The following is a 25,454-nucleotide window of genomic DNA, read 5'->3' as shown; positions in this document are numbered from 1 at the left end:
CATGACAAAGGGCCCTAACTAAGTAGACACTGCTGCCATTAAAGGTCAAAAGCTGAAAGCTTGAGAACCACTGGTTAATCTTTAACATTTTATTTTATCAGAAATACTTTATTGATCATTTGGGGGGAAAGGGGACACATTGCAGTTGGACTTATACTGTGTATAGGCATAGATAAATTATAAGATAGAAATGAAAATAAGAAGTATGCAAGATAACACAACCTACAATTGCCAGATGGCATAAAATAATATTTGCGCTAATACCAATGGAATATCTAACATGCAGATTCAAATGTAAAATGAGTGCCTTTTTAAAAGACTTGGTCATCCTTTAAATATACAGGGAAACCTGGCAAGGTGACATTTGTGGATGATAAGGTGGGGTACTTTATTATTTATTTATTTACCTGTTTTCTGATTGATGTGTTCTGCTTTGTACTTGTTTCTTCCTAATTATAATAAATTGTTATTTATTATAATTATTCTGTCATGCTATTTCTTTTAATTGGTATTTATTTTCCTTTCTCTTACTCAGATGTTTAGTTGTTGCATCAGTGTCTTCTGTAATAGGACTGAGTGTTTCCATACACAGTACATATGCATACTTAGATGCTTAACAATATATTGGTGATTGTCTGTAATCACATCTTACAGTATATTGTGTGCTTTATACATTTTGTCTAAGAAAGAGCTAAGATAGATGTGTTGAAACTACAATAAAAAATACTGCAAAAAAAGAAAAAGAAGTATGCAAGACAAAAATTTGATCATGCTACAATATATATCACAATATGTACCACATATAAATATGAAAATATAAGAAATAAGAGACATGTTGTTTAGGAAATAAGGTTTTACATCTTGGGCTCTTAAAATTTTCACAATGCACTGTACTTTTCATGGGAAAGGGTTTGGAGTGAGCACTTAAAGCATTCACGGAAAAATGGGACAAAAATTAAGATAAAACGGGATTTTTTTTCTGAAGCCTATCCAGCATGATTTTAGTGCCATAAAAATCATGACTCATGCTCCTATGTGACACTCTGTTATATTAAAGACATTTTTAGGACTTTTGTCCCTTAAAAATATTTAAGATGATGCGGTGAGTCTATGTCAGCCACAACTGTCCAAAGTTAGCCGTCATTGTTACATGCCCACAAGCACACACACACACACACACACACACACACACACACACACACACGTCCACTGTAGACGATATGGCACCAAGAAAACAGGTAGCAAAAGAATAGGGAAAGTTAGGTTAAATCAGTGATTTGATGAATTAATGACTGAACTGATAAATTGATTTAAACATCAAAAAATAAAATAAAATAAAATAAAATAAAATAAAATAAACATGACTGTCCCATTTTACCTTTCCAGCTGTCCCATTTTACCTGAACATTTCACTGGGTGAGGTAGGGTTTCTTGATGTGTTTGACAGTCCAACGTGTCTAAAACATTTTACTTGGCAACAGTATTTTCTTTATAAAAATATAGCAGAGAACAACTTCTAAAAGTAGCACTTAAGATGGTATTGTAGCGACATCCACATTTCCCAGCATGCTGGACTGAGTAGTTTGTAGTTTGCTGTTTTCTGTTCCATAATGCCATAACGTTATTTTTGTTATTGTCTATGGCAGTGGTCCCCAACCTTTTTACATAAGGGACCCCTTTTCTATAACGGAGTGAACTGACGACCCCTGACTAAGTGACATATTTTATGAAAAGTTCAAATTATATTTAATGCAAAACAGTAACAGTACAGAACAACTGATGAACTGCTCAAATAACCACAAAAGTGAATGCAATTACTGCAGGACGTTTGTGTGAACAAAAGAAAATTAATCAATTAATTAAAAAAATAACGATAAAAATTAATAATGAGACTTGGGTGAATTTTATTTGATGAGTTTTCTTGATATTTAAAAAAAAAAAAACAATTACAAAATACATAATATGGACAAAAATTTTTTATAAAAAGTTCCCACAAAATCATTAATAACAAGCTTCTTTTTGGACAAATTCAGTGGTTTCTTCTCCCTGACACTTTGCCATGCCATTCTTCTATTAGCTCTTTGTTTTGTTTTTTGTTATGGTGTACTTTTCTAAAGCAATTCAAGGCTGTTCAGCAAAGAATGAACGCTCTGTGAATATCACTTGGGCTCAGTTCTTCACTGTGCCTTTATCCTGTGAGATGTATTTTAAAGTTTGTATCTTGAATAATAGTCTAAACTTCAAAAGTAACATTTTAATTTAGTGTTCTTTACTTAAATAAATAAATGAAATCCTGAGATAAAGGCCTAGTGTGTTTATTTGTAAAGTTTTCTTGCACATCTCAAAATGACCTCATGACCCCTCCATGAAGCTTTGGCGCCTTATTGGGGGTCGGGACCCCTTCAATTGGGAATCAGTGGTGTATGGTTTGTCTGCTCAGAACATGATGGTTTATGCTAGTTATTGTTATTTGGTGTTAATTTCGAGTTTGCACCATTAGTGAGTTGGCTGTCCCACTTCATGACCCCAGCTGTATTTTTCTTTTGAGTATCTGAGTCTACTGGTAAAGGAATTTGTACTATTAACTGTCAGGTAAATATAGAGAAGTAAAAAAAAATAGGCCCTACGTCTCATTTGCCTCTGAAATGTAATGAGGAGAGATGAAGGGAAGGTCTAGTAAAGTAGGCAACAACACAACATGAAATTCCCAACAAATGATAAAACTATGAATATGCTGGAATAAAGTAAAAAGGAATTAAAAATAGGGACGTACCTCCAAGTATATTCAATGGCTCCAAATTCATGACGTTCACGTGACCACTTGTGGGCGCTCGAGCCTTTCAACCGTCATGGAACCAGCAGGCTTAGTTGTCTTCTCTCCCCTCCTCGACTATACTCTCCACTTCCTGGATACACGTTCAGAAAAACAGCCAGGTCGGACTTGTCGTTATCCTTACACCGAGGCTCCGTTAACCTGTAGCTCCTACACACACTGAAACGCACATTTGTACCGATAAATGGCCGTTTAACGAGGAAACTCCTCGATGATGACGTAAACAGGACAGCGACGCGGTGGGCGCGGAGGTGGCAGAGAAAGGTGACTAACTAATGAAACTAACGGTTACTTTAGCTTGCTAGCTAAAACCTACAGTCTTTATGACATGTTTTAATTTTAACATATTTTATATTTATATTTGTGTTAGTGTGTGTTTTTATAAAACGACGAAAGGTTAAAGTATGCAACATGTTAAACTCAGTTGTCTCTGTGTTTACTCCCAGAGCGCCACGTCATTGATCGGCGGAGGAGTCAGACAAACACACCCGGAATTTAGTCCCCCGCTTTCGGACCAAACATTAGACGGTTACACTTCACCGTTTGCCTTCAATGAGCTGCTGTCTCCGTGCTGCTTGACATTTACTTACCGGAGGACCAGACAACAAGAAGGTCAAAATGACGGCGTCTAACTGGGGTCTCATCATGAACGTGGTGAACAGCATCGTCGGAGTCAGTGTGCTCACCATGCCCTTCTGCTTTAAACAGGTGGGTCACCTGCGGATGTGCAGGTGGAAATACGACCCTCTCTTTAAAGCGGTGGTGTTTACTTTATTCACTTGAGTAAAAGTAGTCCTGCATTAAGAAGTATCAGCAACAAAATGGACTCAAACAAGTAAAAGTACATATTATGCTAATATATTATGTTATTATTATTATTATATATATTATAGCCGATATTATTGTTGCATTCAAGGGATAGTTAATAATAATAATTTACTTATACAGCACTTAAATTCATGTATGTACACACATACACAAACGTACATACATACGCATCCATATGGACAGAACATAGACAAGAGTTACATGATTAAAATAAACAAAATTAATAGCATACAGACAGAAATTATAAAAAGAACATACTATAGAAATTAGAATTTCAGGAGCTGCTTAAAGCAAATGACAGAACCAGCACTTCTGATGAAATAGGGAAGGCTGTGTCATATGGTTCCACAGTTTGGGAGCAACTTCTGAAAAAGCACAGTCACCTCTGGATTTAAAATATGAACGGGGGAACAGACAGGAGGCCTTGATCAGAGGATTAAAGTAGTCCACTTGTGGAACAGGGGCTCAACATCTCTGCTTTATGTGCAGGAGCCAGGCCATGGAAGGCCCTGTAAGCTATTAGGGAAAGATTTTAAATCAATTTCATATTCAACTGGAAGCCAGTGGAGGAAGGCAAGAATGGGATGATGTGGGACTGGTGACTAGTTTATGTTAGCAACCTGGCTGCTGCATTCTGTCCCAGCTGAAGTTGAGTTATAGAGGACTGTGTAATGCAAGTGAAGATGGAGTTAAATTAACATGCTTCAGTTTGACATAGTTCATCGAGATGACATTTGCAGGCATAAGTAGTTTGGGATGGTATTGAGTTTTACCAAGAGGAGTTTATTTATATTTAACCTCACAGATATAAAACAGCTGGAAAACATTTAATCACACCTTTCAGTGTAACACAACAGAATTCAAAAGCATCACAAACCAGCCACCATAATTACTACACAGTTATTGAGTCAACATCTGTCAGAAGTGGTCTCAACAAAAAGTAAACACTGTAACCTTCAGCTTGATATTATTTACACTGTGCTTCATTTTGGCCTTTTTGTGCTTTGTGTCACTGTAACCAGTGTGAAGGGAAATTTACACAATGAATGACTGTATCACTTTTTTAACTTCCTCATAAGATCAATGGATGCTTTGTTGGTCACTGACAGCATTTCCATCTGTTTGCGAGGCTGCGTCAACAGTCGTTTTGCTCTCCACATCAAATTATTTGAACACATTGTCTGACAGGTTTTTGCACAAATACCAAACTTGTTTGTTACCCTTTGGTAAAATGCTGTAGAGCAACGCCCACCCTTGTGGAAAACAGAACAAATTTCATGAAGTATCATTATCATCACAGTATGAACTCAGGAAACTGTGCTGTGAAGCGTTTCAGTCTACTTCCTGCCTCACTTTCTCTCTGAGTTTGTTGTGTGGGCTTGCCCCATTTAATGTAGCGTACACCACTGATGACTCTCTCATATCCATGTAATGTTAGCACCCAGGTCTGACATGTCTCAGGTGTTTTATTGCAGTGAATTGTTCTTAAACTGTCATAGACTGAACTGATCTGTAAAATGGCCATGGGTGGATAAAAGTGGTGTCAATCCTCTATACTCTATACTAGGTTGTAGATATCCTGTACATGGATAAGCTGTCCATTCTTCTGCTGTATTGTGAAGTGTGTTTATAATTTTTGGAGACTTTGAGTCTGCTTTATATAAAAGGGCAAATGTGTTTCCTTAGGACTTAGGTTGTTATTAGTTTCAGGAATGTAAAGTAGTCGAGATAGTTTAGTAGGATGTCAGTTTGAATCCTGGCCAGGGCATCAAGATTCAGTCATGGTCACTTTGAACACAGATGCTTGTATGATGTCATACCAGGACGTTATTTTGCATTTCGTATTTCAATAAGATGACCAGATTTTAGGATAGCCCTATGTATATGTTAATGTGTGTTTAAGAGTGTCCCTCTGCGCTCTTACAGTGTGGGATAGTGCTGGGAACTCTCCTGTTGTTCTTCTGTTCGTGGATGACCCACAAGTCTTGCATGTTCCTGGTCAACACAGCGAGCAGCACCAAAAGAAGGACCTATGCAGGACTGGGTGAGTTTGAACAGTAAATTATTACTGACATTTAGCAGTAGCACCGACAGCCATTGTGGCTGAACAGACAGATGAAACAGTGTCAGAAACTTTGCGGAAAACCACATCACTACCCACACTGGTTTTCCCGACACTGCCATCTATTTGTCCACATGTTGCTCACACTGACGTCACTCCCCTCTCCGCAGCCTTCCATGCTTACGGGAAACCAGGAAAAACAGTGGTGGAGATGAGGTAAGTCTTTTTACTAATTCACGACACACATTATGCTGTATTTATAGTGTACATTATGACTTAATTTTCTACAGATAGCTATAGTAGATGTATGAATATAAAGTGGATCTATATCCAAAACCATAGACACTACTAATAATTTGGATTTCCTCTGTACCATCTCTCTCTCCCCCTGCAGTATGATTGGTTTGATGTTGGGGACCTGTATTGCCTTCTATGTCGTGATAGCTGATCTGGGTTCAAATTTCTTTGCTCAGCTGTTGGGTTTACAGGTAGGAGATCTTTATTTGCTGTTCATCTCTCAGTCTGTGTGTTTCATATCCATTACTCACCTCTGCATTCCTTTTAACGTTACTGTTAAAGGTCCAGTGTGTAGAATTTAGGGGGCATAATAAATCTAATAAATTTGTTTATTCTAAATAGAAGACGTTTCAGCTGGTTGCAATATTCAATCCTCATTGCTACATGCCACTAAATCCCCCTAAATCTTACACACTGCTCCTTTAAGCAGTCAAAACCGCTAATAACTAAAGTAAATGTTGGCGTAATAATATTAAGGTAAACCAACATATTACTGTACGAACAGGTAGAGTCAAGTCTGTAAGATAAGAAACAAGGTTGTATTATTATGTCACTCTATCCTCTGAAGGTGACCAGCAGTTTTCGCGTGCTGCTGCTGATCGCCGTGTCTCTGTTCATCGTCCTCCCTCTGAGTCTGCAGAGGAACATGATGTCCTCCATCCAGTCCTTTTCCGCTATGGCTCTCATGTTCTACACCCTCTTCATGTTCACGGTGAGCCCACCAACACACAGACAGCTGCACTCTGTGCTATGTATCTGAACACCTTGGCTTGGCTTACAAGGCTTGACAATCAAAATGCATGAGGTAGAACTGCCCTTGAGAAAGGCTTTTAACCACAGTAGGGCATGCAAAGTTGATCATAAAGTACAGTGATAATCAAACATCTGCAGTACAGAAATTTTGATTAAATTTGCTCATAGTGGCAAATGATTGATGAGATTTGTTTTTGCATGTTTATGTTCTCTATGTTGTGTGTTTTCCTAAAGTAATAGAGTTGATTCTGAAGCCAGTGTGCTCTTAACTGTTGTCTTCTTACCAAAATATGTAGTACACATAAATATTAGATGCATTAATAACCTGCAACATACTTCATTGGTCTTGCTCTCTGTTTAAATGTGTTTGATTTCCAGATTATTGTTGTATTCTGTGTTAATTCCTGTTTATTCACTCCATTGTACAGGACTGTGTCTTCTTTACTGACACAATATTGTCTTGCTCCTCTTTTTTTTTAAAGAGCAAATTCACACTAAATCACATCAGGCAGAAAACAATTGCTGCACTGCTCTTTATAGGCTGAAACAAAGGCTTTCCCCTGGGAAGAAGACAGCACTTGGAAATGGCCACTAGAGACATTTTAAGCACTGTAAGTGCAAAGTAAATGGAGGTCACATAGTCAACTCCACTAAATCACAAACAGTTGCACCATAAGGAAGTTAACGTTCTATATTTGCTCGTTTGCTGCCAGATATAAATATGTCAAATGCATTTTAATATTTCAGACTTTTTTTCAAGCCCATTTATTGCTGTTTGTACAGCATGTCAAACGCATTTGAAATATTACTTGTATTTTTTAGGAAAGACTTTTATTTTCTTAGCCTGACAGTCCTGTTTGCACATATCTTTGTGCCCATGTCAATCAGCCTTTAGTCGCAACACCACTGTGGCAGCATGCTGTTTAAATATTTCTGAAATTTATACTAACCTCAAAGGTTAGTTGGAAGATTCAAGGTCAGCCCTTTGATAATGTTGCAGTCATGTCTTTCTTTGAAACATTTTAATCATGCTGCACTTCTGGCTACATTCCAACCAGTAATGTCCACACAGGGGACTGTTTAATACAAAACTGATTTGTACTCCTTTAAGATTTTTCTTTTTTCTGGTTGAAAGATATATTCCCTTTCCACTGTGTGTTTTGCAGTAGCCTTTCAGATTTGTTTGCGGGGTGAAAGCAATACATCCACAGTGCAAACAAGCCTCAAACGGTGAGGATTGCAACTAGCTGAAATTCCTCCCACGTGTCAAGTATCAACTCCTGGTTAGGTTTCCTTTACTGCTCCTTGTCCAGGAGATTTTTCAACAGAAGCTGAATTATTTGTAGAGGTCTCTTCCTGTTCAAAATAAACAGACCAGGTGATTAAAACCAGTAATAAAAAAAAAAAAGAAGAAGAATAAAGCAGTTTCATGCTACAAATTTTACCCCTTTACTACCAAAAGTAGCATGTGTACGTAGAGGGGCCGCTATCTACGGTGGCCGACACAAAAACACGCAGACACAAATGGCCCTATCTGGAGCTAGTGTTGGCAATGCAACACTGTGCACTCCTGCTATAAATATAAACGTCTCATTCTAAGATAACAAAAACACGATTATTGTTTCAGGACACACAAAAGAAAACACACTAGCCACTATTCCATTTCTTCCAATATATCATCCTGAATCCTACACACTGGACCTTTAATTAATTGAATAAACTTAGTCTATAACGTGCCTTGGTGACACGTTCAAATAGCTGTTTTTGTCCTACAGACAGTCCAAAGATACTCGCATTACATCGCTCCCAATTATTGGACCAGTCATTTCAGTACTAGTGCAAACTCGGCAGAGGAGTGCACATTTTCATGCAAACCTTCCAGTCCAAACAGCCATCAGCACAGCATGGAGCACATTTTGGGCTAATAAACATAAATCAAAATCAGTATTCCCACAATTACTCAAATAGGACACATGGTGCTGCACTCATATGCCAATTAGGTAGTGACTGGTGCAGCTATTTCCAATAGGACGTTCTGTTTGCATTTCACATTAAGCAGCACTTAACACACAGCTCTGATGGATTTTTGCTTCTGAGGTTGGGGTGTGGGCAGAGGTGCAACATACTAAAACAGTTGGACTCCAGCAGGAGTTTTCTGCCTCATGTAATTCAATTTACTCTTTAAATGCACACACAGAGTTTGTGTGTGTGGTTCTGTTTTACTGACCCGTATTGCTGCTTTCACAGACCTCGCGCCGCCGTTCACAGTCTCTCTGTGCGACGTGACGTGTAGTTCTGTAGGATAACCTGGAGCAGTGGTGTGGTGTGTGTCTGGCTTTAGACCCAGGCCCCGGCCCAGTCCAGACCCTTAACCCTCTAACAGTGATGTATCTCCTTCCCTCCCTCCTTTCAACCTACCCTTCGTTTCTCCTTTCTCATTTGCACCCTTTCCTTCTTTCTCCTCCTCTTTTTTCCCTCGTGTCCTCCTGCTCTCCCTCACTCTCCTCGACTACCTCCTCTCCTCCTCTGCACCCTTTGTTTGCTCCCCTCTGTCCCACTGCTGCTGTTGCTGTAGATAGTGTTGTCGTCTCTGCGCTACGGCATAATCTCAGGCTCCTGGGTGGAGCGGGTTCACCTGTGGCGCTTCAAGGGCGTCATTCAGTGCCTGCCCATTATCGCCACAACCTTCTGCTGTCACCCGTAAGTAAACCACGGAAACCACCCCCAAAATAACACCACCGTAAGGGCAGTGGGGAGGGGTGGAGAGTGAAGGAAGCCTGATGTTTCCCCAGTAACTTTATGCTCCTTAAATCCCCCTCCCACACCTACCTGAACCTTCCACCTACTCCTCTCAGTCATCCCCATTTTTTCACCTTCAATTTGGGTTTGGTCTGAGCCATTTCAGCTCTGTGAGTGTGTCTGTGTGTGTGTTTGGTGGCAGTAGTAAGGCGGAGGAGTGTAATATACTAAGGTGAAATCTTTGCCGCCCTCCCACCGCTGCCCCACGCCCTGGATGAGCAGCCTGGGTGTGGGTGTGGGAGGCTGGATGGTTATGGAGTGTTCCGCTGTGCTTTTGGGACTTTATCAGGTAATTAAAGGAGCAAGACGTAAGAAACACATGCTGATCGAAAACCTGTGGGGCAGTTTTTGTCTAGATTACCCTTTCATAAGCCTTTTGTTTTTATCAAATTTATGATTTTACTTTTATTCATCACATATCACAGTCATTTTTTCAGCTATGACAGGTTTTTTGTTCAGTATGGGGTCTCTTGTCATGTCTCTTTGTTGTTTCCCTTTCTTCATTTTCTCTGGTTTTCTCTCCTCATTGATTACTTTCATTATCTGTCTGTGAGCCGTCAGCATTGGTGCAGCCCCCCACCCTCCTCTTCTTCGTGCTCTTCCCCCACTTGTCTTCATTTGGTTCGGGCCGTAACCCCCCCTCCCCCCCCTCCTTCCCCTCAGATGGTGCTGTCCTCGTTCAAACACGGGCTGCTCAGCGGCTGGTGGCTAGTGCAGGTCAATGTGGTGCGCTGGGAGGGTGTGTTTCGCTGTATCCCCATCTGTGGCATGGCCTTCGCCTGTCAGTCGTAAGTACACCTCTCGCCCCCTCCAACCGCACAGGACCATGTAATGAAACTAATGTCAAACAAGATTCGAAAACAAGCTTCAGATTAAAGAAAATCTGACAGTTGTCCTGTAATCATGTGGTGGGTAGATTCTTAAACCTACTGTCTCACATCCACAGTGATCCTTCATTGCATGTAGAAATTGAGCAAATGTCACAATCAGTGCATGTGCACTTGCATCACTCCCTTGAGCCAGAGCGGAGGGTTTGTGGTGAGTTTTGTTGTGTAAAGAAACACGCTAATTTGTGCTGGAGATGAGGTGGTTGTTAAGGGATTTCTAGTTTGCAACAGGAGGCTGCTTATTTTTGCTAATGTGCTTTTCACAGCCAGCTCATCCCTTTTTCATCTAAGATATCCTGAGACTTTAAAGACATTTGTCCACACTCTGCTTTTGTCATTTAGTTGTGAAGAGACTTTTAAGGCCCAGACGCACCAAACCATATCAAAGAACTAGTGGCTACAGGCTTACATGGTATGTGTCTCGGCCAAAAAGTTAAACACACAGCAAAGATTACAGCCAGTAGCCAACTACTGTGTATGTTCCGTGCCTGCGTAAGAGGAAATGGCTCCATACCAGCCATAGATTTTAATTATACCTAGATACCAGATGCAAAGATGGCAAAATGTTTCTAGTTTCCGTGTTTATTGTGATGACATCACAGATTTTTAAATCGCCTTTCTTGGCTTGAGGGAAATTTTACAAATGTAAAACATCCATGAATCAAAAATTCATAATAGAAAGAGTCCTAATTATCCTTGTTGGCAGTTTGAGGTGCCCTAGCAACAGTTTTACAGACGTCTCTTTTATAATGGTGGCCTATAGGGAAAATGCCTTATGGGCTGCAGGGGATTTTTTTGCTGCAGTACCGCGAGTGGCCACTGGGAACATTGTAAGCAAGGCTGCGCAGCGCTCCCGAGAGCGTGATACAAGCAGTGGTCTATATTTGTCATTAAAAAAGGGATGCTGGAAGACAGACTGGATGGATTCAAGATGCTAGTTAGCCAGTTAACACATTAATAACACATTAACAGCGCAATTCAATGCTTTGCAATGTTTGCTTTACTTGCTGAAGTTTTTCATTTAGAGCACTGAGCTGAATGGCCAGTCAGAGTGATTTCACTCACAGGAGAAAAACGTTTTGGTGAATTTTCCGTTCATGTTCCAATCAGTTTTTCTGATCTAATACTATAAAAATGGCGAAATATAAATGGATGCTGACCTAGCTCGTGTGACAAATACTATACATACATTAGATTTTTTTTTTTGCCAATTAGTAAGAGGGCTTTCATGGCAATCTTTGCATTAACTTTACCCACAGTGACTGCAGAGATCACACTACTACTTGTCACTTCTCACGCCGTATTCACTCATTTGTCCGTTTTTATCCATCTGCATGCTCTGTCACTGCTTCTTTTGTCCTGTCCTCTATGCTTTAGTGCTTGCTCTGGGTTTGCCGTGAATTGCGCAGGTGAAGGGTAACGTGAAGGTCTAATGGGATCTGGGTGTACAAAGTCTTATCATTGATTTGAGTGTGGTGCTGGGGAAGGATGTAGGGAGTGTTCTGGTGAGGTCATTAGGGGCCAGATGTTTGGGTGGTGCTGCTGTATGGGTTTGTTTGTGTGAAAGAGAGAGTGAGGTAAGTGGCAGGAGTGGGTGACCGTCGCCTTGAGACTGAAACGAGACTTTAATTAAAGTAATCGCACATGGCCAACATAACATTATGGTATGGCGGGGCGTGTTCATTAGAAGTGAAGTGTGCGCATGTAAGGACAAGAAGAAAGTGTGCGCTTGTGTGTGTTTACGCTCGTGTGTTTTTGTGCGTTGGTTCCCACTCGCAGTGCTGAGTGATATTTGGCAGGGTGATTTCTTGGCCTGCGGTCAGGCCGAGCGAGGCTCCGTTAGGCGGCAGGCAGCTAAAGCCAAACCACTAATCAACACATTGGACTGCCGCCACCTTACAGACACACACTGATGTATTCACAGGCTGATTAAACAGCTCTCAGCACATTGGATTTTTATTACATTCATGAAATGTGTTTACTTTCAGTTAAAACATTACTTAACATCACCATTATGACGAGATGGGAGCTGGCCCCGTTGTTTTTTGGCTGCGCGCATGAATAGCGAGGAGCAGTTAGCTCATAATAGAGGGACATAAGAAAAACATGTGCAGCGAAAATGTCCCTCTGTGATGCTACTGTCAGCATGCTCTCAACTCCAAGTTAATGATATTACCTACAGCACACACTCAAGCCCTCCTAGCACACAAACACACACACACACACTTCCCCACATTCGCTTTGAAGACCTTCTCCGTCATATTTCCTCCATTAAAGGGCAGCGTCAAAGAAAAACCGCATTAGCCTCTGAGTCAGGACTATTGAGTGACCATTAGGTACTTCAGCTCCCCACTTACAATATGCCGTTTTCTTTAACCTTGGCTATGAGATTTACTGGTTTGCGGATTAAACAAGCGTCAAGAAAAAGCACCACGGGACAGTGCTTGCTCATAAAACCAGAGTGTGTGAAAGAGAGACAGGCAAAGGGGGAATGAGAGGCAGAGAAAGTTATGGTTTCTTGATCTCTCTCTCTCTCTCTCTCTCTCTCTGTCTCATGGTCTCTCTTCTCTCTGTTTCTTCCTTCCACATATATATATGAGGGAGAGGGAGAAAGAGAGGAGCCGAGCACAAAGAGTCCGCCAGGAAAGTTTATAATGCTCTAAAACCTGCCAGGCGCTTGCTGTTATATATAAAGCCTGTAAATTCATGGGTTAATGTGCCGACGGTCCCCCTCCACGCCGCCACGCTCTCTCTTATAGCGCAGGACAGAAAATGACAGAGGGAGACAGATACCTGTGTTTACAGACAGGCCGTCTCAAGTTCAGCTTCACACAGCCTTGACTGCTGTCACCCACTCTGTGTCACACACATAGATGCACACACTCCTACACACTTCACCCCCACTGCCGTGACATTACTTCCATCAACTGAAATTAAAATATTTGTTAACATGAATTGTTAGTAAATAAATGTTTGCATTATAGTTATGATATGAAAAAATCCAAATGCTGAAAAACTTGTTGCATTCATGTGCATGTCAGATGTTCTTACAGACACACAACTTGTATATTGATGTGCGTTATATCCAGACCTACAAGCGTCTAAATTTTATCTGGCTGGTTTGATGGCCCATTTTTGCAGGTAATAATCAACTAATCAATTAACAAATCACGCGACAAATTATAAATGATGAATTAGTTGGTTTCTTGGTTTAACAGTTCCTGGATGAATGGGAAAACGGAGTCGATAGATGAAACAAAACAAGCACATTAGCTAGAAAACAAAAATAATTCACCCTTATATATAAATACAGGTAATGTAATTTGAAGGGGAGCACCACCTAAATTAAGAATTCCAATATTTTATTTCCAAAGCCTAAGAAAAGTTCTACCAATATTTGTGGACATGAGTTACTCTCTCTCAAAGCCAGAAACCAGAGAAGTAAGTCTTAAACTTGTGACGTCATAGGGTATAAAGTCTGGAGCCGCTCCACAGACAATGACTCTACATTATGTCCTGTGAATATTGACTCAGATATTGACTTGGCGACCCCTAGTGGGGGTTGGGAACAAGTAATCTACAACATCTTTCCCAATTTATTGTCTCCGGAGCAGCTTCAGGCTTTATACTTGATGACATCACAACTTTGAATTTTAGCACTCTAGCTTTTGGATTTGGTAGAGATGTTCATGTTAACTCATAGTTTTGGACAGTTTTAGAGCACAGGAATAACATGTATAATCTGCAAATTTACATCATTCGGAAATCTGATTAAAGTTTAGTAGACAATATAAATCTTAATTTTAAGTGTTAGTGATAACTTTAATTGGCTCCACAACCAAAATGCAATCACTTACCTGAGCTGGATGCTGACAAGGACATGAGGCGAGACACGCATTGTGTGATTATTGAGTGGCATAAATGGGCCTCCATATGGCTGCTCAACAAAAAAATCTACAAAGCAGGTTCAACTATCAAAGTTTAACTAAGTAGATATCAAGACTCTCATATGTTGCAGTCAGAAGTTGTGTATCTGATAATCCGGACAGCACATGAATGCGCAGGAGCAGCACCACTGTGGTCTTGTGTCACGCAGCATGCGGAGTGTGTTCTTGGGCTGCTTGTCTCTCACAGGCAGGTGCTGCCGACCTACGACAGCCTGGACGAGCCGTCCGTCAAACGCATGAGCACCATCTTCACCTCGGCCCTCAACGTAGTCACCATCTTCTACATCACTGTGAGTGGAAACGCACTTCCACACACACTAGCCACCACTGTGTACACTGGCTACATTTGCAGCTGTCACTGCTGTCACATGGAAACATTTTGATGTTGTGATATTACAGACTGTCTTAAAGTTAATAGATGCTGTCAGTCACCATTTTCAATTCTGTATCACAAGAACACTTTTTCCTGTGAGAATTGTGACCGATATTATATTTGTATCAGTGGTAAAATTGATCTTTTGCATAGGCCTTAAAGTCTTTTTGAAAGGAGATGTTTCCAGCTGACACCACAGCACTTAATTTCATATAAAAACAATAAGGAACTTGACCTCAATTCTAAAAAAAAACAAATTCTCCTACATATTTATGTCTCCTGCTTGCTTTTTGCGTCTGTTCCAACCCTGCATTTGGTTTCCTCCACCTCTCTCTGAACCAGGTGGGCTTCTTCGGTTACGTTAGTTTCACAGAGGACATCGCCGGCAACGTGCTGATGAACTTCCCGTCCAACCTGGTGACAGAGATGATTCGGGTGGGCTTCATGATGTCTGTTGCTGTCGGATTCCCCATGATGATCCTGCCCTGCCGCCAGGCCATCAACACCATGCTTTTTGAGCAGCAGGTGAGCCATACAAGTTCAGGATACAAGTTCAGAAACTGAAGTTAGTGTATGATGTGTGTAACAACAAGTCCTTCCTTTTTAAGTAAATGAATTCTAATATAATACAACTCGCTACCTTATTATTGTGGAACCAACACTATAGTAGTTGTTCTCACACATGTGGCTATGGCTACCACACAAGATGCCACCTGCTACTCAGTATTTGGGGTTCAGTGTCTTCGACATGCAGACTGGACGAAGGGCCAGGGGTTGAACTTGATTAGTGGATAACCCATTCTACTTCCTGAGCAACAGCCATCTGCCAGAAGAGACTTGGCTATACCATTTCTACGGCAAGCTATTTGGGGCAGGCAATGTAGCAAATCAGGGACTAATTCTTGCGTAGCTACACGTGATCTCATGTGATCACTTGATCCCATAAATCCAGCTGCCTGTTGTAAATATGGAAACACTTGAAATGTTTGTGCTCAGGAACATTAAAGCTTCCATTCTGAGAGAATTTTAGTTTTACTATTTTGATTATTTAGTTTTAATTCATGTGTTGTCTCATGTGAGGCAGTTACTTCTTTGGTGGTTCCAAATCAGAAAATCAAGAAAATAATTATATGCGATGAAGTACTGTACGGTTATTTTAAATTATTTCTTGAGTGAATTTACAAAACAATAATTATATTGTGATATATGTAAAATTACATATACTGAGATAGAAAATTTTGGCCATGTGGCCCATTCTTACAGCTCTTACCCTCTCTGTAAGGCAGTTTCACAATAAATAAAAACAGAAACATGTTGCTCCATGTAAGCAGAGCCCCCTGTCAGCACCTGCTGTGGAACCAAACTGTTACGTCAGTTGAATGTTAATTGTATCCAGACACTGCAAGCACATAAACACATCTGACTTGTAAAAATCCTCTGTGTCCTTTTGTGGTTTAGAAAAAAACCTGTAGCATACAAACAATGTGTACAAGTTTTTCTTGTGTTTTGATCTAGACTGTTGATACCCCATCTTTTGCCTCTGTCAAGGGAAGAGAAGTTTCTGCTGGTGTCTTCAGTGAAAGCCACACTAGTAGTACTGACCGTTGGCAGTATGATGATGAGTAATAAGGCAATATTGCGCAAAAGGATTGGTGTGGCCACAACACTTGAATGTAGTGGAAACACTGAGCAGAACAAGCTACCCAAGAAACAAAATTAGTCACACTATCCAAAAAAGCAAACCCAATTCTACTGTAAATTTAACATTTGTGAGAAATGATTCATGTACTTGTTTATGTAGTCTTTTCTCGTGTCTCTCTCGTCTAATCTCTGTCTCCGTCTTACAGCAGAAGGATGGGACGTTTGCTGCCGGGGGATACATGCCTCCTCTGCGCTTCAAGATGATCACCCTCTGCATTGTGTTCGGCACCATGCTGGGAGGCATTCTCATCCCCAACGGTACATCCTGTGTGTGTGTGTGTGTGTGTGTGTGTGTGTGTGTATATGTGAACAATCAGGCGTGGATTGAATGGATTGAAATTGTATGTGTGTGTGTGCGTACGTGTACAGCTCACTGACTGGAGGTCTTTAAGGTGCATGTGTTCCTTTATGTGGGCGGAGTAGCCGGGGAGCTTTACGACGTGTGTGAATGTGACTTTACGAGTCAGTGACTGTCACACTCTAACACAGTCCTTAAATCAGGGCCCTAACTTTTATCTCCTTTTAGACGGGCAGACGGGAAGATAGGGCTATTATTCTCCCAGACTTTCTCTCTCTCTCTCACACACACACATACACACACAAATATATGTACACACCAATATTGGCTCTCTGTCAGCTTCTTTGAGTCTCTCCGTCCCACTCACAAACGGCTCCAAAATGGTGGAGATGTAAAGGTTAGAATGAGTTTATGTTTTATTCATTCTTTTATATGGTGGCTGTTTGTTAAACTTTTGATTGGGTGCGCGCACACACACACACACACTCAGACACACTCAGACAGACAGAGACACACACACACACACACACACACACAGCAGGTTTGGCTGGCTCTTTGTGTATCTAATCAGACTAATAGACTGAGGAAAAGGGAGGTAAGGACCCTGGGGAGAATGGACACTAAATCTGAGGGAGACAATATGGTGTCCGTCCTCTGGATGAACGATGGGTTTCCAGGCCCGACGCCCAGCCGGCCCCGGTCCACAGAGACAGGGGTGGGGCCAGGGCTCACTGCTGCCAGGAGCAGGGTGCCATAGACGGGAGCCTGGGGCTGGGCGGGTGCCAGTTATGAATGGCAGAGGCAGGTATGAATGGGGATAGTGATAAAGAGCTCAGATACGAAGAATTGTTCTGGTTTTATTTAAGCAGGCTCAGCAGGACGACCACCAGATTTATTAAAAAAAAAAAAAGGCAGCCAGCACAAAGTGTTAACTCCTGTGTGGGAGTGTGTGCACCAGAGTAAGGTTGATGTTGTTGAGAGCAAGGCAACAAGTATTGCATGCAACTTATGGCACACTCTACACCTGTACGTCACAGCCTGTAAAACTGCTCTGCCCCAAGTGCCTTATAACAAACATCTGTGCCCAAATTTGTGAGTTATGAGCGATGTAGTTATCAGAAAAGTAAACGTAAAAGTAAACTCTCATTCCTGAAGCTGGATCTTTCATCCGTGTATAAATTACTTTTGTTTAATTACTTAAACTGTTTATTCATTACTTACATTACATTTTTGGTCATTATTTCAACATGCATTATTTATTTCTACCACATACACCCTAACAACTGCAGAATTACCCCTCGGCGTACAAGTACCCCTGGCTGGAAGTCACTCTACAAGACCACAAGATGATCTCTGCTTTTGTCTTTCCCTTTCTGTCTCTAGTGGAAACCATCCTGGGTCTGACTGGAGCCACCATGGGCAGCCTCATCTGCTTCATATGCCCTGCTCTCATCTACAGAAAGATCCAGAAGAACGGCATCATCTCACTGGTGACGTAGTCAGAATCGGCTCTTTCCTAATCAGTTGCTCAGTGAAAACCAGTTTGTAGTCACTGACCTGCTGTGCTTCTGTCCTGTAGCTGGTGCTGTGGGTGGGTCTGGGCATCCTGCTGATCAGCACCTTTACCACCCTCTCAATTTCGGCCAGAAGCCCCGGCACCAAGGGTCCACTTCATCCTCCTCCAGCACCTGTCAAGAACAACCAGCAACTACCAGACCTCCCAGAACTGCTCGGTAAAGATCATGACACGGGCTAATGGCTGGCAATCACTTATCTACTTGATGGACTATAGAAGAGAGTGGTTTACTAATGAGCCATGGAAACATTTACCTCAACGGGCCGGAGCCAGGCTTGTCTGCAGTGTCTGAGCTCGGACAGCAGTGCCACGTGTAATTATTTCATGCAAAAGACACCGGCGGCACAAGAGACATGTTTATTTCTTGTTTTATTTTCAAAGTCGCGGACTACAGCGCCCTAAAACAGCAGCGTAAAGAGAATACGAGCCAGTGGCAAAGGGCCAGCGAGATTCAAAACAAAAGCACAAAGCCACGGCAAAAGAAAGGCTCTCTTTCATCTCTGTGAGAAGAAAAGATGGAGACAGACAGAGTGACTGATAGACAGACAGGCAGGGTGAGGAGATAACCTCTTGATAATATCTGAGAGCAGCGCTGAGTGCTCGACATTGATGGAGCGAGAGTGATGCCCTTCAAACTCCAGTAATTCCTCTCCACCCCTCTACCTCTGTTCATTTCTCCTGCCACCACCCACCCCACCCCCCCCCCCACACACACACACACAAAATACATTGTCTACACCCCCGTCTCCCCCCCCATATCTCCTGTGGCAGCTATAAAATGCCTNTCCTGCCACCACCCACCCCACCCCCCCCCCACACACACACACACAAAATACATTGTCTACACCCCCGTCTCCCCCCCCATATCTCCTGTGGCAGCTATAAAATGCCTGCAAGCTCTAGCTGTATAAAGGGAAAAGGGTGATACGGGTTTGGGGAGGGTAGAACGGTGCAAACGAAACAAATGGAGATGAGATGGAGAGGAAGCGTTTGAGTTAATGTTCACAGTTTTAGCATGGAACAGAAGGGGCTTTTAGTTTTACCTCTTCTACTTACCTCATGATTCTTCAATAGCATCTTTTTCTAACCTGTTCACTGACTCCAGCAGCGTCCTTCAGCCTCCATCTTTGGATTTTTTCTTTGTTATTTTAAACTTTTTTACTGCTTTTTTCCACCTCACATTTTGACTCCAGGTGAAGCCCATGTGGTCCAACCTTACACCTGTTTCCCGTTTGTCACTTTCAATTTTAATTCATCTCCCTCTCTCTTCTCTTTTCAATTATTTCACCAAACCAATTGTGCCCGTTTCACCATTGTCAGTATTTGCTGCCACCTAGTGGATGTACTCCTCAGTAATAGCCGGCTTGAAATCAATTACATCTGAGAGCATTAGCAGGCAGAGTTCATGCGAGATATGCTGAGGTGTTAATTTATTTTAATGCCAACAGTTAATGTGCGTAATAAACACAACTGTACAAGAAAATAAAATCTGCATGTCAAGGCCGGTGTTAAATAGTAATGCGCTAGAATACAGTCATTTTACTTTTCTCAGACAAGAGAACATAGTGGGCTAAATGAGGTGTCAAAATTATGGTTTCTTAATTTAGTTGCAGTAATGTGCGTCATATTTTTCAGACTGACTGTGTGTGCTGGCTGTGTGAGAAAATGCAGCAAAGGCAAATAAAAAGCAGACAGGAGCGTAAAAACTTTTTATGGTTGTGTAAATCTGATGCTAAAGGACTTATTTACTCATTGTGCTTTAAAGGAATGCTTCACCCACAGAATCAAATACAAATACCATATGTATAATAATTACTTACTCTGTGTTATGTTGAGTTAGTGTTGTGTTTATTGAAAGCAAAATTATATCAAAACATCTGTTTACAAACTTTCACACAACTCGAGCAGTATAATCCAAGTCTTATTTATCCAGTCGCACACACTTTGCAGTATTTAAAACAGTCTCACATACGAGGAGGGGTGGTCTGTGTCCTAATAGATGGTGGTCTTTGTGTCTGTGTGTAGAAAATCTTCCAAACAAGAAGCCAGTGGAGATAGAGAAACCTGACCTTCCAGCCGTGGAGGTGGTACAACCGCACAACCAAGCTGAGCCCCCCCAGATTAAAGGACCGGTGGAGCTGCCTGAGAGGAAGAAGGAGGAAGAGGTGCAGCTGGACCGCCCTGATGCTGGTAAGGAAACTGAACCTAAGCTGGAACCTTCACTGGATCATCATTGGACTGTGTAGAGTTAATATCATCTGTGTTTCCCAGGTGTCGCTGTACCAGAGGGCGAGGCCCACCGCCATGAGCCACCCATCCCTCATGACGAGGTCATGGTTGACACGAGAAAAAACAACGAGGAGCTGGAAGAGGAAAAGAAACAACCTGCAGGGGGAGGAGAGGAAGAAGCTAAAATAAATAAAGAGCCAGGTTTAGGGCACGCTGCGGAGGTAGTGGACATAAAAGACAACAAGGTTGAAGAGAAACCAAAGCCAGCAGAGGCTGTTGTGGCGAAAGAGGACGTGGATTTAGGTGGAGGTGAAGTCCAGTCCAATGAGATCGCAGAGAAGCCTGCTGCAAAGGCAGACAAAAAGCAGGATGTTCACCAGCTAAAAGAAGCGGAGAAGCTCGATCCTGTGAAAGATCCTCTTGCAGGGAACGCAGCTGTGGTCAATCAAGTCGATAAAGTGGGCAAAGCTCCAGATGCTGCGGGGAAACGTGAGTACTTGTCTTTCTTCTTCTGAAACTGCAGTTTAAAGGAAGCTGGGTAGAAAAACATTGACCTGCTTATTTGGTGATCCTTCAGCTCTACTTCCTGAAGGAGACGAGGCTCTAGCCGCAGACAGCAAAGATACAGCAGACGAGAAGATGGATGGTGAGTAGAGAGGAAAACTTTCAGGGGTCCAGGGGCAAAGACTTGAGTCAATAGTCTGGTTTGATGTGACTTTATCTGAAATACAGCTACTTCAAAATGTTTTAGTCCCGCCAATTCAAGAGATGGTACACATTTAACCCCCAAACATTTAACAATCATAGAGCAAGACTTTTATTTAGAGGAGGGGGATGCCAGTTTCTCTGAAATCAGTAGACTGCATTGACCAGAATGCAGTGCAGCTGCAGCTTTGTGTGAATGGGGTTTGCAGCTATGAAATTCAGTGTTCCTTTGACAGTGAGACCAGCACATTTCTTTTTTCTGTTCAGCCTTAAGTGGGGTAAAAATGACGGCATCTCGACTGCATTTTCAACCTAGTACTTAACAATTACTTTAAAGTTATTCTTGTAAATGTGAGAACTAAAACAAAAAGACTGAGGCAGTTAAATAGCAGTGAAACACTTAATTACAAAATATATATTACAAATGATGAATTAAGGTGGCTTTTTCTTTAATTGGCCATGTCATAAGATACGTTAAAGGATTTGCTATGATCTGCTGCATGCTGCCTCTCTTCTCCCTACTTCACTTTGCTTGTTTTATCTTACGTAATCTAATGTCCGTGATCGATTCTTGCTTATTGTGCCTGTTTGTGATGGTGCATATCGGTTAAAAAGACAGCAGAGATGTTCAAATCCATTTCTCTCTCCTGCTTCTTGACCCGGCTTGATACACCACACAGTCTTTTTTTGTCTTTTGTTGACTTTCTTGTTCTGTTTACTTTTGCCCTCCCTCTCTCTCTCTCTCTCTCCTCCTCCATCTTTACCCCTCTTTTCTTCCGTCCTCTGCCGGACTCCTATCACAGTGATAAAAAAGCTGGTCGCAGGTATGAACTCCCTCTTGCCTCTTCTCTTTGTCTCGGCCTGTCGCTTAAATGTTCTGTTGTTGTTGTTCACTCAGATGTTTACATGTACGTGCAGCACATACGTTAATAAGCCGTTTTATCATATAACTTAATAATGTGCCAGTGTAGTGTACACCCACTCACCTTGCCCCCTAACATAGTCTGTGTGTGTCTAAAGCTGCCCATTCCAGTTCATGTTTAAAGAGTTAGTTCAATATTTTTTAACTTGTACCCTATATTACTATGTTTTTGTGTCTAAGTGAGTAATTGGAGCAACAATCATCATTGCTCCCATTCGTCACTTAGACACAGGAAAATAGTGTCCAGGTTGAAAAATACTTAGTTACCCCGTAAGGCTACAATCTAGAAATGTGTGTTAGAATGAATCGATGACAGAACTAAGCCATAGTGAAATATTTCCCCTCCCTTCTCACCTAGAAACTGGCCCTACATCAGCCTAACTAAGCTTCATAACTAATGCTCTGAGAGCAGGTTGTGATTTATTTTAATTCTATGTATTTGCCATGTAGAGGGCCAGCTCGACCACGCCGTGCTACTGCAGGTGATCAAGGAGCAGCAAGAGCAGCAGAAGAGACTCCTTGACCAGCAGGAGAAACTACTGGCTGTCATAGAGGAGCAACACAAGGAAATCCACCAGAAACAACCTGCTGGTGCGTGCACACATAAGCAGACATGATGCTTCATAATAAAAGTGGTAGTGCTGAATTTAAGACATAAATGTGACCGAGTGTTTTAACTTAAAGGGGGTGCTGAAGGTGAGGCAGAGAAAGGCGTCCAGGATGGAGTGGAAGTGGACTCCGACAAGGAGGCAGCTGGAGTTGGAGCTGGAGTTGGAGCCGGAGTTGGAGCCGGAGCCGGAGCTGGAGTAGCAGAGCCTCATGACATGGCCCAGAATCAAGCACAGACCGGGGATAAGGGTGCTCAGGTCGGGGCTCTTAAAGTAGCTGTTCAAGCCAATAACAGGGAGGATGGCCATGCTGCAATTGGAGGAGAATCCCATAAGCAGAGTGAGCTGGGGGCGAGGGGAGTGCCACTGGGGAAGAAAAGACCTGATGACCGCCAGCCTGTACCTCAAAACGACCAGGTGGCTCAACTTAAAAACGAAGAAAGGAGCCTGGATAAGGAAAAAGAGAACATAGAAAATCTTAAAAAAGAACGGATAGAGAAAGAGGTTCAGGCAAGACTGGAAAAAGAACGCCTTGAAAGAGAGAGAAAAGAGAAGCTGGCCAAAGAGCAGGAGGTGCAGAGGGAAAGAGCAGAGAGAGACAGGATAGAAAAAGAAGTGCAGGCAAGGTTAGAAAAAGAACGGGTGGAAAAGGAGAGACAGGAAAAGCTGGCCAGACAAAAGGAACTAGAGAAGGAGAGAGCCGAGAAAGAGAGGATAGAGAAAGAAGTGCAGGCAAGGGTGGAAAAAGAACGACTGGATAGGGAGAGAAGAGAGAAGCTGGCCAGAGAGCAGGAGCTGGAGAAGGAGAGAGCGTTAAAGGAGGAACTCGCACAGAAGAAAGCTGCCGAGGAGAGACTTCAGCAGGAGCTGCAGAAAGCAGACAATGAAGTAGTTGAGAGGGTGAAGAAAGAGAAAAAGGCGGAGGAGGAGGCTCGAGAGAGGCTGGCCCAGCTGAAGCAAGAGGCAGAAGACAGACAGGCTGCACAGGGGGCCGAGAGAGAAGACGGCGAAGCTTTGAAGAAAGGAGGACGAGACCTCAAAGAGAATGATGCCGCTCAGGCGGACCCCAGAGAAGGTGTGGAAGACGGGGCCGTCAGAGCCGAGGCTCACCCCCAGGGCTCCCACGAGAAGGTCAGGGACCAGGGAGAGATGGATCTAAAGCGGAGGCGCAGGGCACTGGGACCCGGAGACGCTGGAGGGCCCCCGGAGGAGACTGGGGTGTCTAGAGGGGTGCCGGGGCTGGAGCCCCTGCTGGAGCTGGGGGGCTCAGACCTGCACGCCGCCCTGGAGGATCGGCTACTGGCTGGGGCTATGGTGCACTCGCGGCAGATTAAACAGGCCTCAGAGGATGAAGGGGCGAAATAACACATCACACACTCCCAGATTCTCTCTCAACGATTGGACAGTAACTTCAGCACACGCTATACACCTGCAGAAAACTTGTAATACTGTGGACCATGATATCGATGCCTTACGTTCTTTCTTGCCTTCAGAAATGTTGTGGACAAAGAGGAACATTTTCTCTTTCTTGATACTGTGCGCTCCAGAAATAACCCAAAGTCTTTATGAAAGAGCAAAGTGCGTGTAAATATTAACTTATTTTTGTGTTTAAGGAGGAGAATTTTGACAAGGTTATTGTTGAAATGTATATAAATCTATGCAAATACCATTCTATTACGTGTTTAGACAGGGTGGATATATTAATGTCTGTAGTTGAGTTTCTTTTTATCACCACCTCTGTGGCGTCTGTTTGTGCTTATTGTCTCCTGTGCTGTTTTTCCGTTAAATGTTGGGTTAGTGTGTTTGTGATTGTTACTTTGAGTTGTAAATATTGTAAATTCATGTTAATTGTGAACCACGTATTGGATGTGATGTGGGTTCAGGCGCCTTGGTAAGAGTTGTTTCATTATACTTTCATTCGAAAGTAACTGAATTCAAGCTCATGCTGGAGCTATGAGGTATTTAATGTAGCCTTACTGTTTGATAAACTGTGGACGACGAAGCAGCCGGATCCAGGCCATCACTTATCGAGCATTCCATCTTCGAAATCTGTTCCTAGTTGATTTATTAGTGCCTTCAAATCCATATGCTGCTGTTTTATTAACACAAAATGTGGCAGTGTTTTTGTTTCCACTCTTACTGTAAACTACAGTGATTATGAAAGTGGAAGGACATGTGGGCTACATTTGTAGTGTTTCTTTGTAATCCAACTTCTCAGATAATTCCTCCATCAGATGGCATTTCAACACATTTTGGACCTTTGCTTAGTACAAAAGGCTATTTTTGTATTTTTCTATGGGGGTTGAATTTCTGTACATTTTGCTGGTAATAATAAATAAAAACATCTCTATTACACCCCATGGCTGTTTGTGTGTGTTTCAACAATAGAAACTGATAATATCGAAAGCAAAATTTTATTCACGTCTGTATATTACAGTCAGTCTTGCATATTCAAGTATAAAGCAGTACAACATAACACGCAGTCTCCATTTTAACAGTATCATAAAAGGTGTGTGTTGGTTTTTCAACACGTTAAAAATATTCAGCTCATTTACAGTGCCAAGTACAGGAAGTGTTAACATCTACATGAAATGATACACTCAACACGTGGGACTTGGAGTCTTCTCCCACAGCAC

At 42.1% G+C, this 25,454-nt stretch overlaps 2 protein-coding genes across 4 annotated transcripts in view; one reads left to right on the top strand and one right to left on the bottom strand.

Annotated features, from left to right (window-relative positions):
- Positions 1 to 2,898, bottom strand: part of bahcc1b (BAH domain and coiled-coil containing 1b) — a 99,455-nt gene extending 96,557 nt beyond the window's left edge. Inside the window, exon 1 of the mRNA XM_050060678.1 lies at positions 2,774 to 2,898. The gene's annotated coding sequence lies outside the window, so the exon portion shown is untranslated. The remainder of the gene's footprint in view (positions 1 to 2,773) is intronic.
- A 29-nt stretch (positions 2,899 to 2,927) lies between these two features.
- Positions 2,928 to 25,173, top strand: slc38a10 (solute carrier family 38 member 10). Of its 3 annotated transcripts, none has more exons than XM_050060682.1 (18): positions 2,928 to 3,097; positions 3,280 to 3,541; positions 5,588 to 5,705; positions 5,894 to 5,939; positions 6,118 to 6,211; positions 6,589 to 6,732; positions 10,236 to 10,360; positions 14,594 to 14,696; positions 15,122 to 15,304; positions 16,627 to 16,738; positions 18,162 to 18,268; positions 18,358 to 18,511; positions 20,380 to 20,544; positions 20,626 to 21,072; positions 21,161 to 21,229; positions 22,092 to 22,112; positions 22,661 to 22,801; positions 22,895 to 25,173. In XM_050060682.1, the coding sequence occupies exons 2-18, from the start codon at positions 3,452 to 3,454 to the stop codon at positions 24,181 to 24,183; spliced, it is 3,408 nt and encodes a 1,135-aa protein (XP_049916639.1). In that variant the 5' UTR covers positions 2,928 to 3,097; positions 3,280 to 3,451; the 3' UTR covers positions 24,184 to 25,173. The 3 variants fall into 3 exon arrangements, with proteins under 3 accessions (XP_049916639.1, XP_049916638.1, XP_049916640.1); XM_050060681.1 differs by lacking the exon at positions 10,236 to 10,360 and adding an exon at positions 9,349 to 9,473; XM_050060683.1 differs by lacking the exons at positions 10,236 to 10,360; positions 22,092 to 22,112 and adding an exon at positions 9,349 to 9,473 and having other exon boundaries at positions 2,929 to 3,097.
- Positions 25,174 to 25,454: the final 281 nt, after the last annotated feature.

The sequence above is a fragment of the Epinephelus moara genome, chromosome 13, assembly GCF_006386435.1.
Source record: "Epinephelus moara isolate mb chromosome 13, YSFRI_EMoa_1.0, whole genome shotgun sequence".
NCBI lineage: Eukaryota > Metazoa > Chordata > Actinopteri > Perciformes > Serranidae > Epinephelus > Epinephelus moara.
This window is presented reverse-complemented; position numbering and strand designations above follow the sequence as displayed.

What these genes read in the sequence shown, in the direction of transcription:
- slc38a10 (XM_050060682.1), top strand. Translation starts at nt 3,452, where the DNA reads ATGACGGCGTCTAACTGGGGTCTCATCATGAACGTGGTGAACAGCATC. An exon ending in CCATGCTTTTTGAGCAGCAG is followed by an intron (nt 15,305 to 16,626) that starts GTGAGCCATACA and finishes TCCGTCTTACAG; the next exon opens with CAGAAGGATGGGACGTTTGC. An exon ending in CCACCAGAAACAACCTGCTG is followed by an intron (nt 22,802 to 22,894) that starts GTGCGTGCACAC and finishes TTTAACTTAAAG; the next exon opens with GGGGTGCTGAAGGTGAGGCA.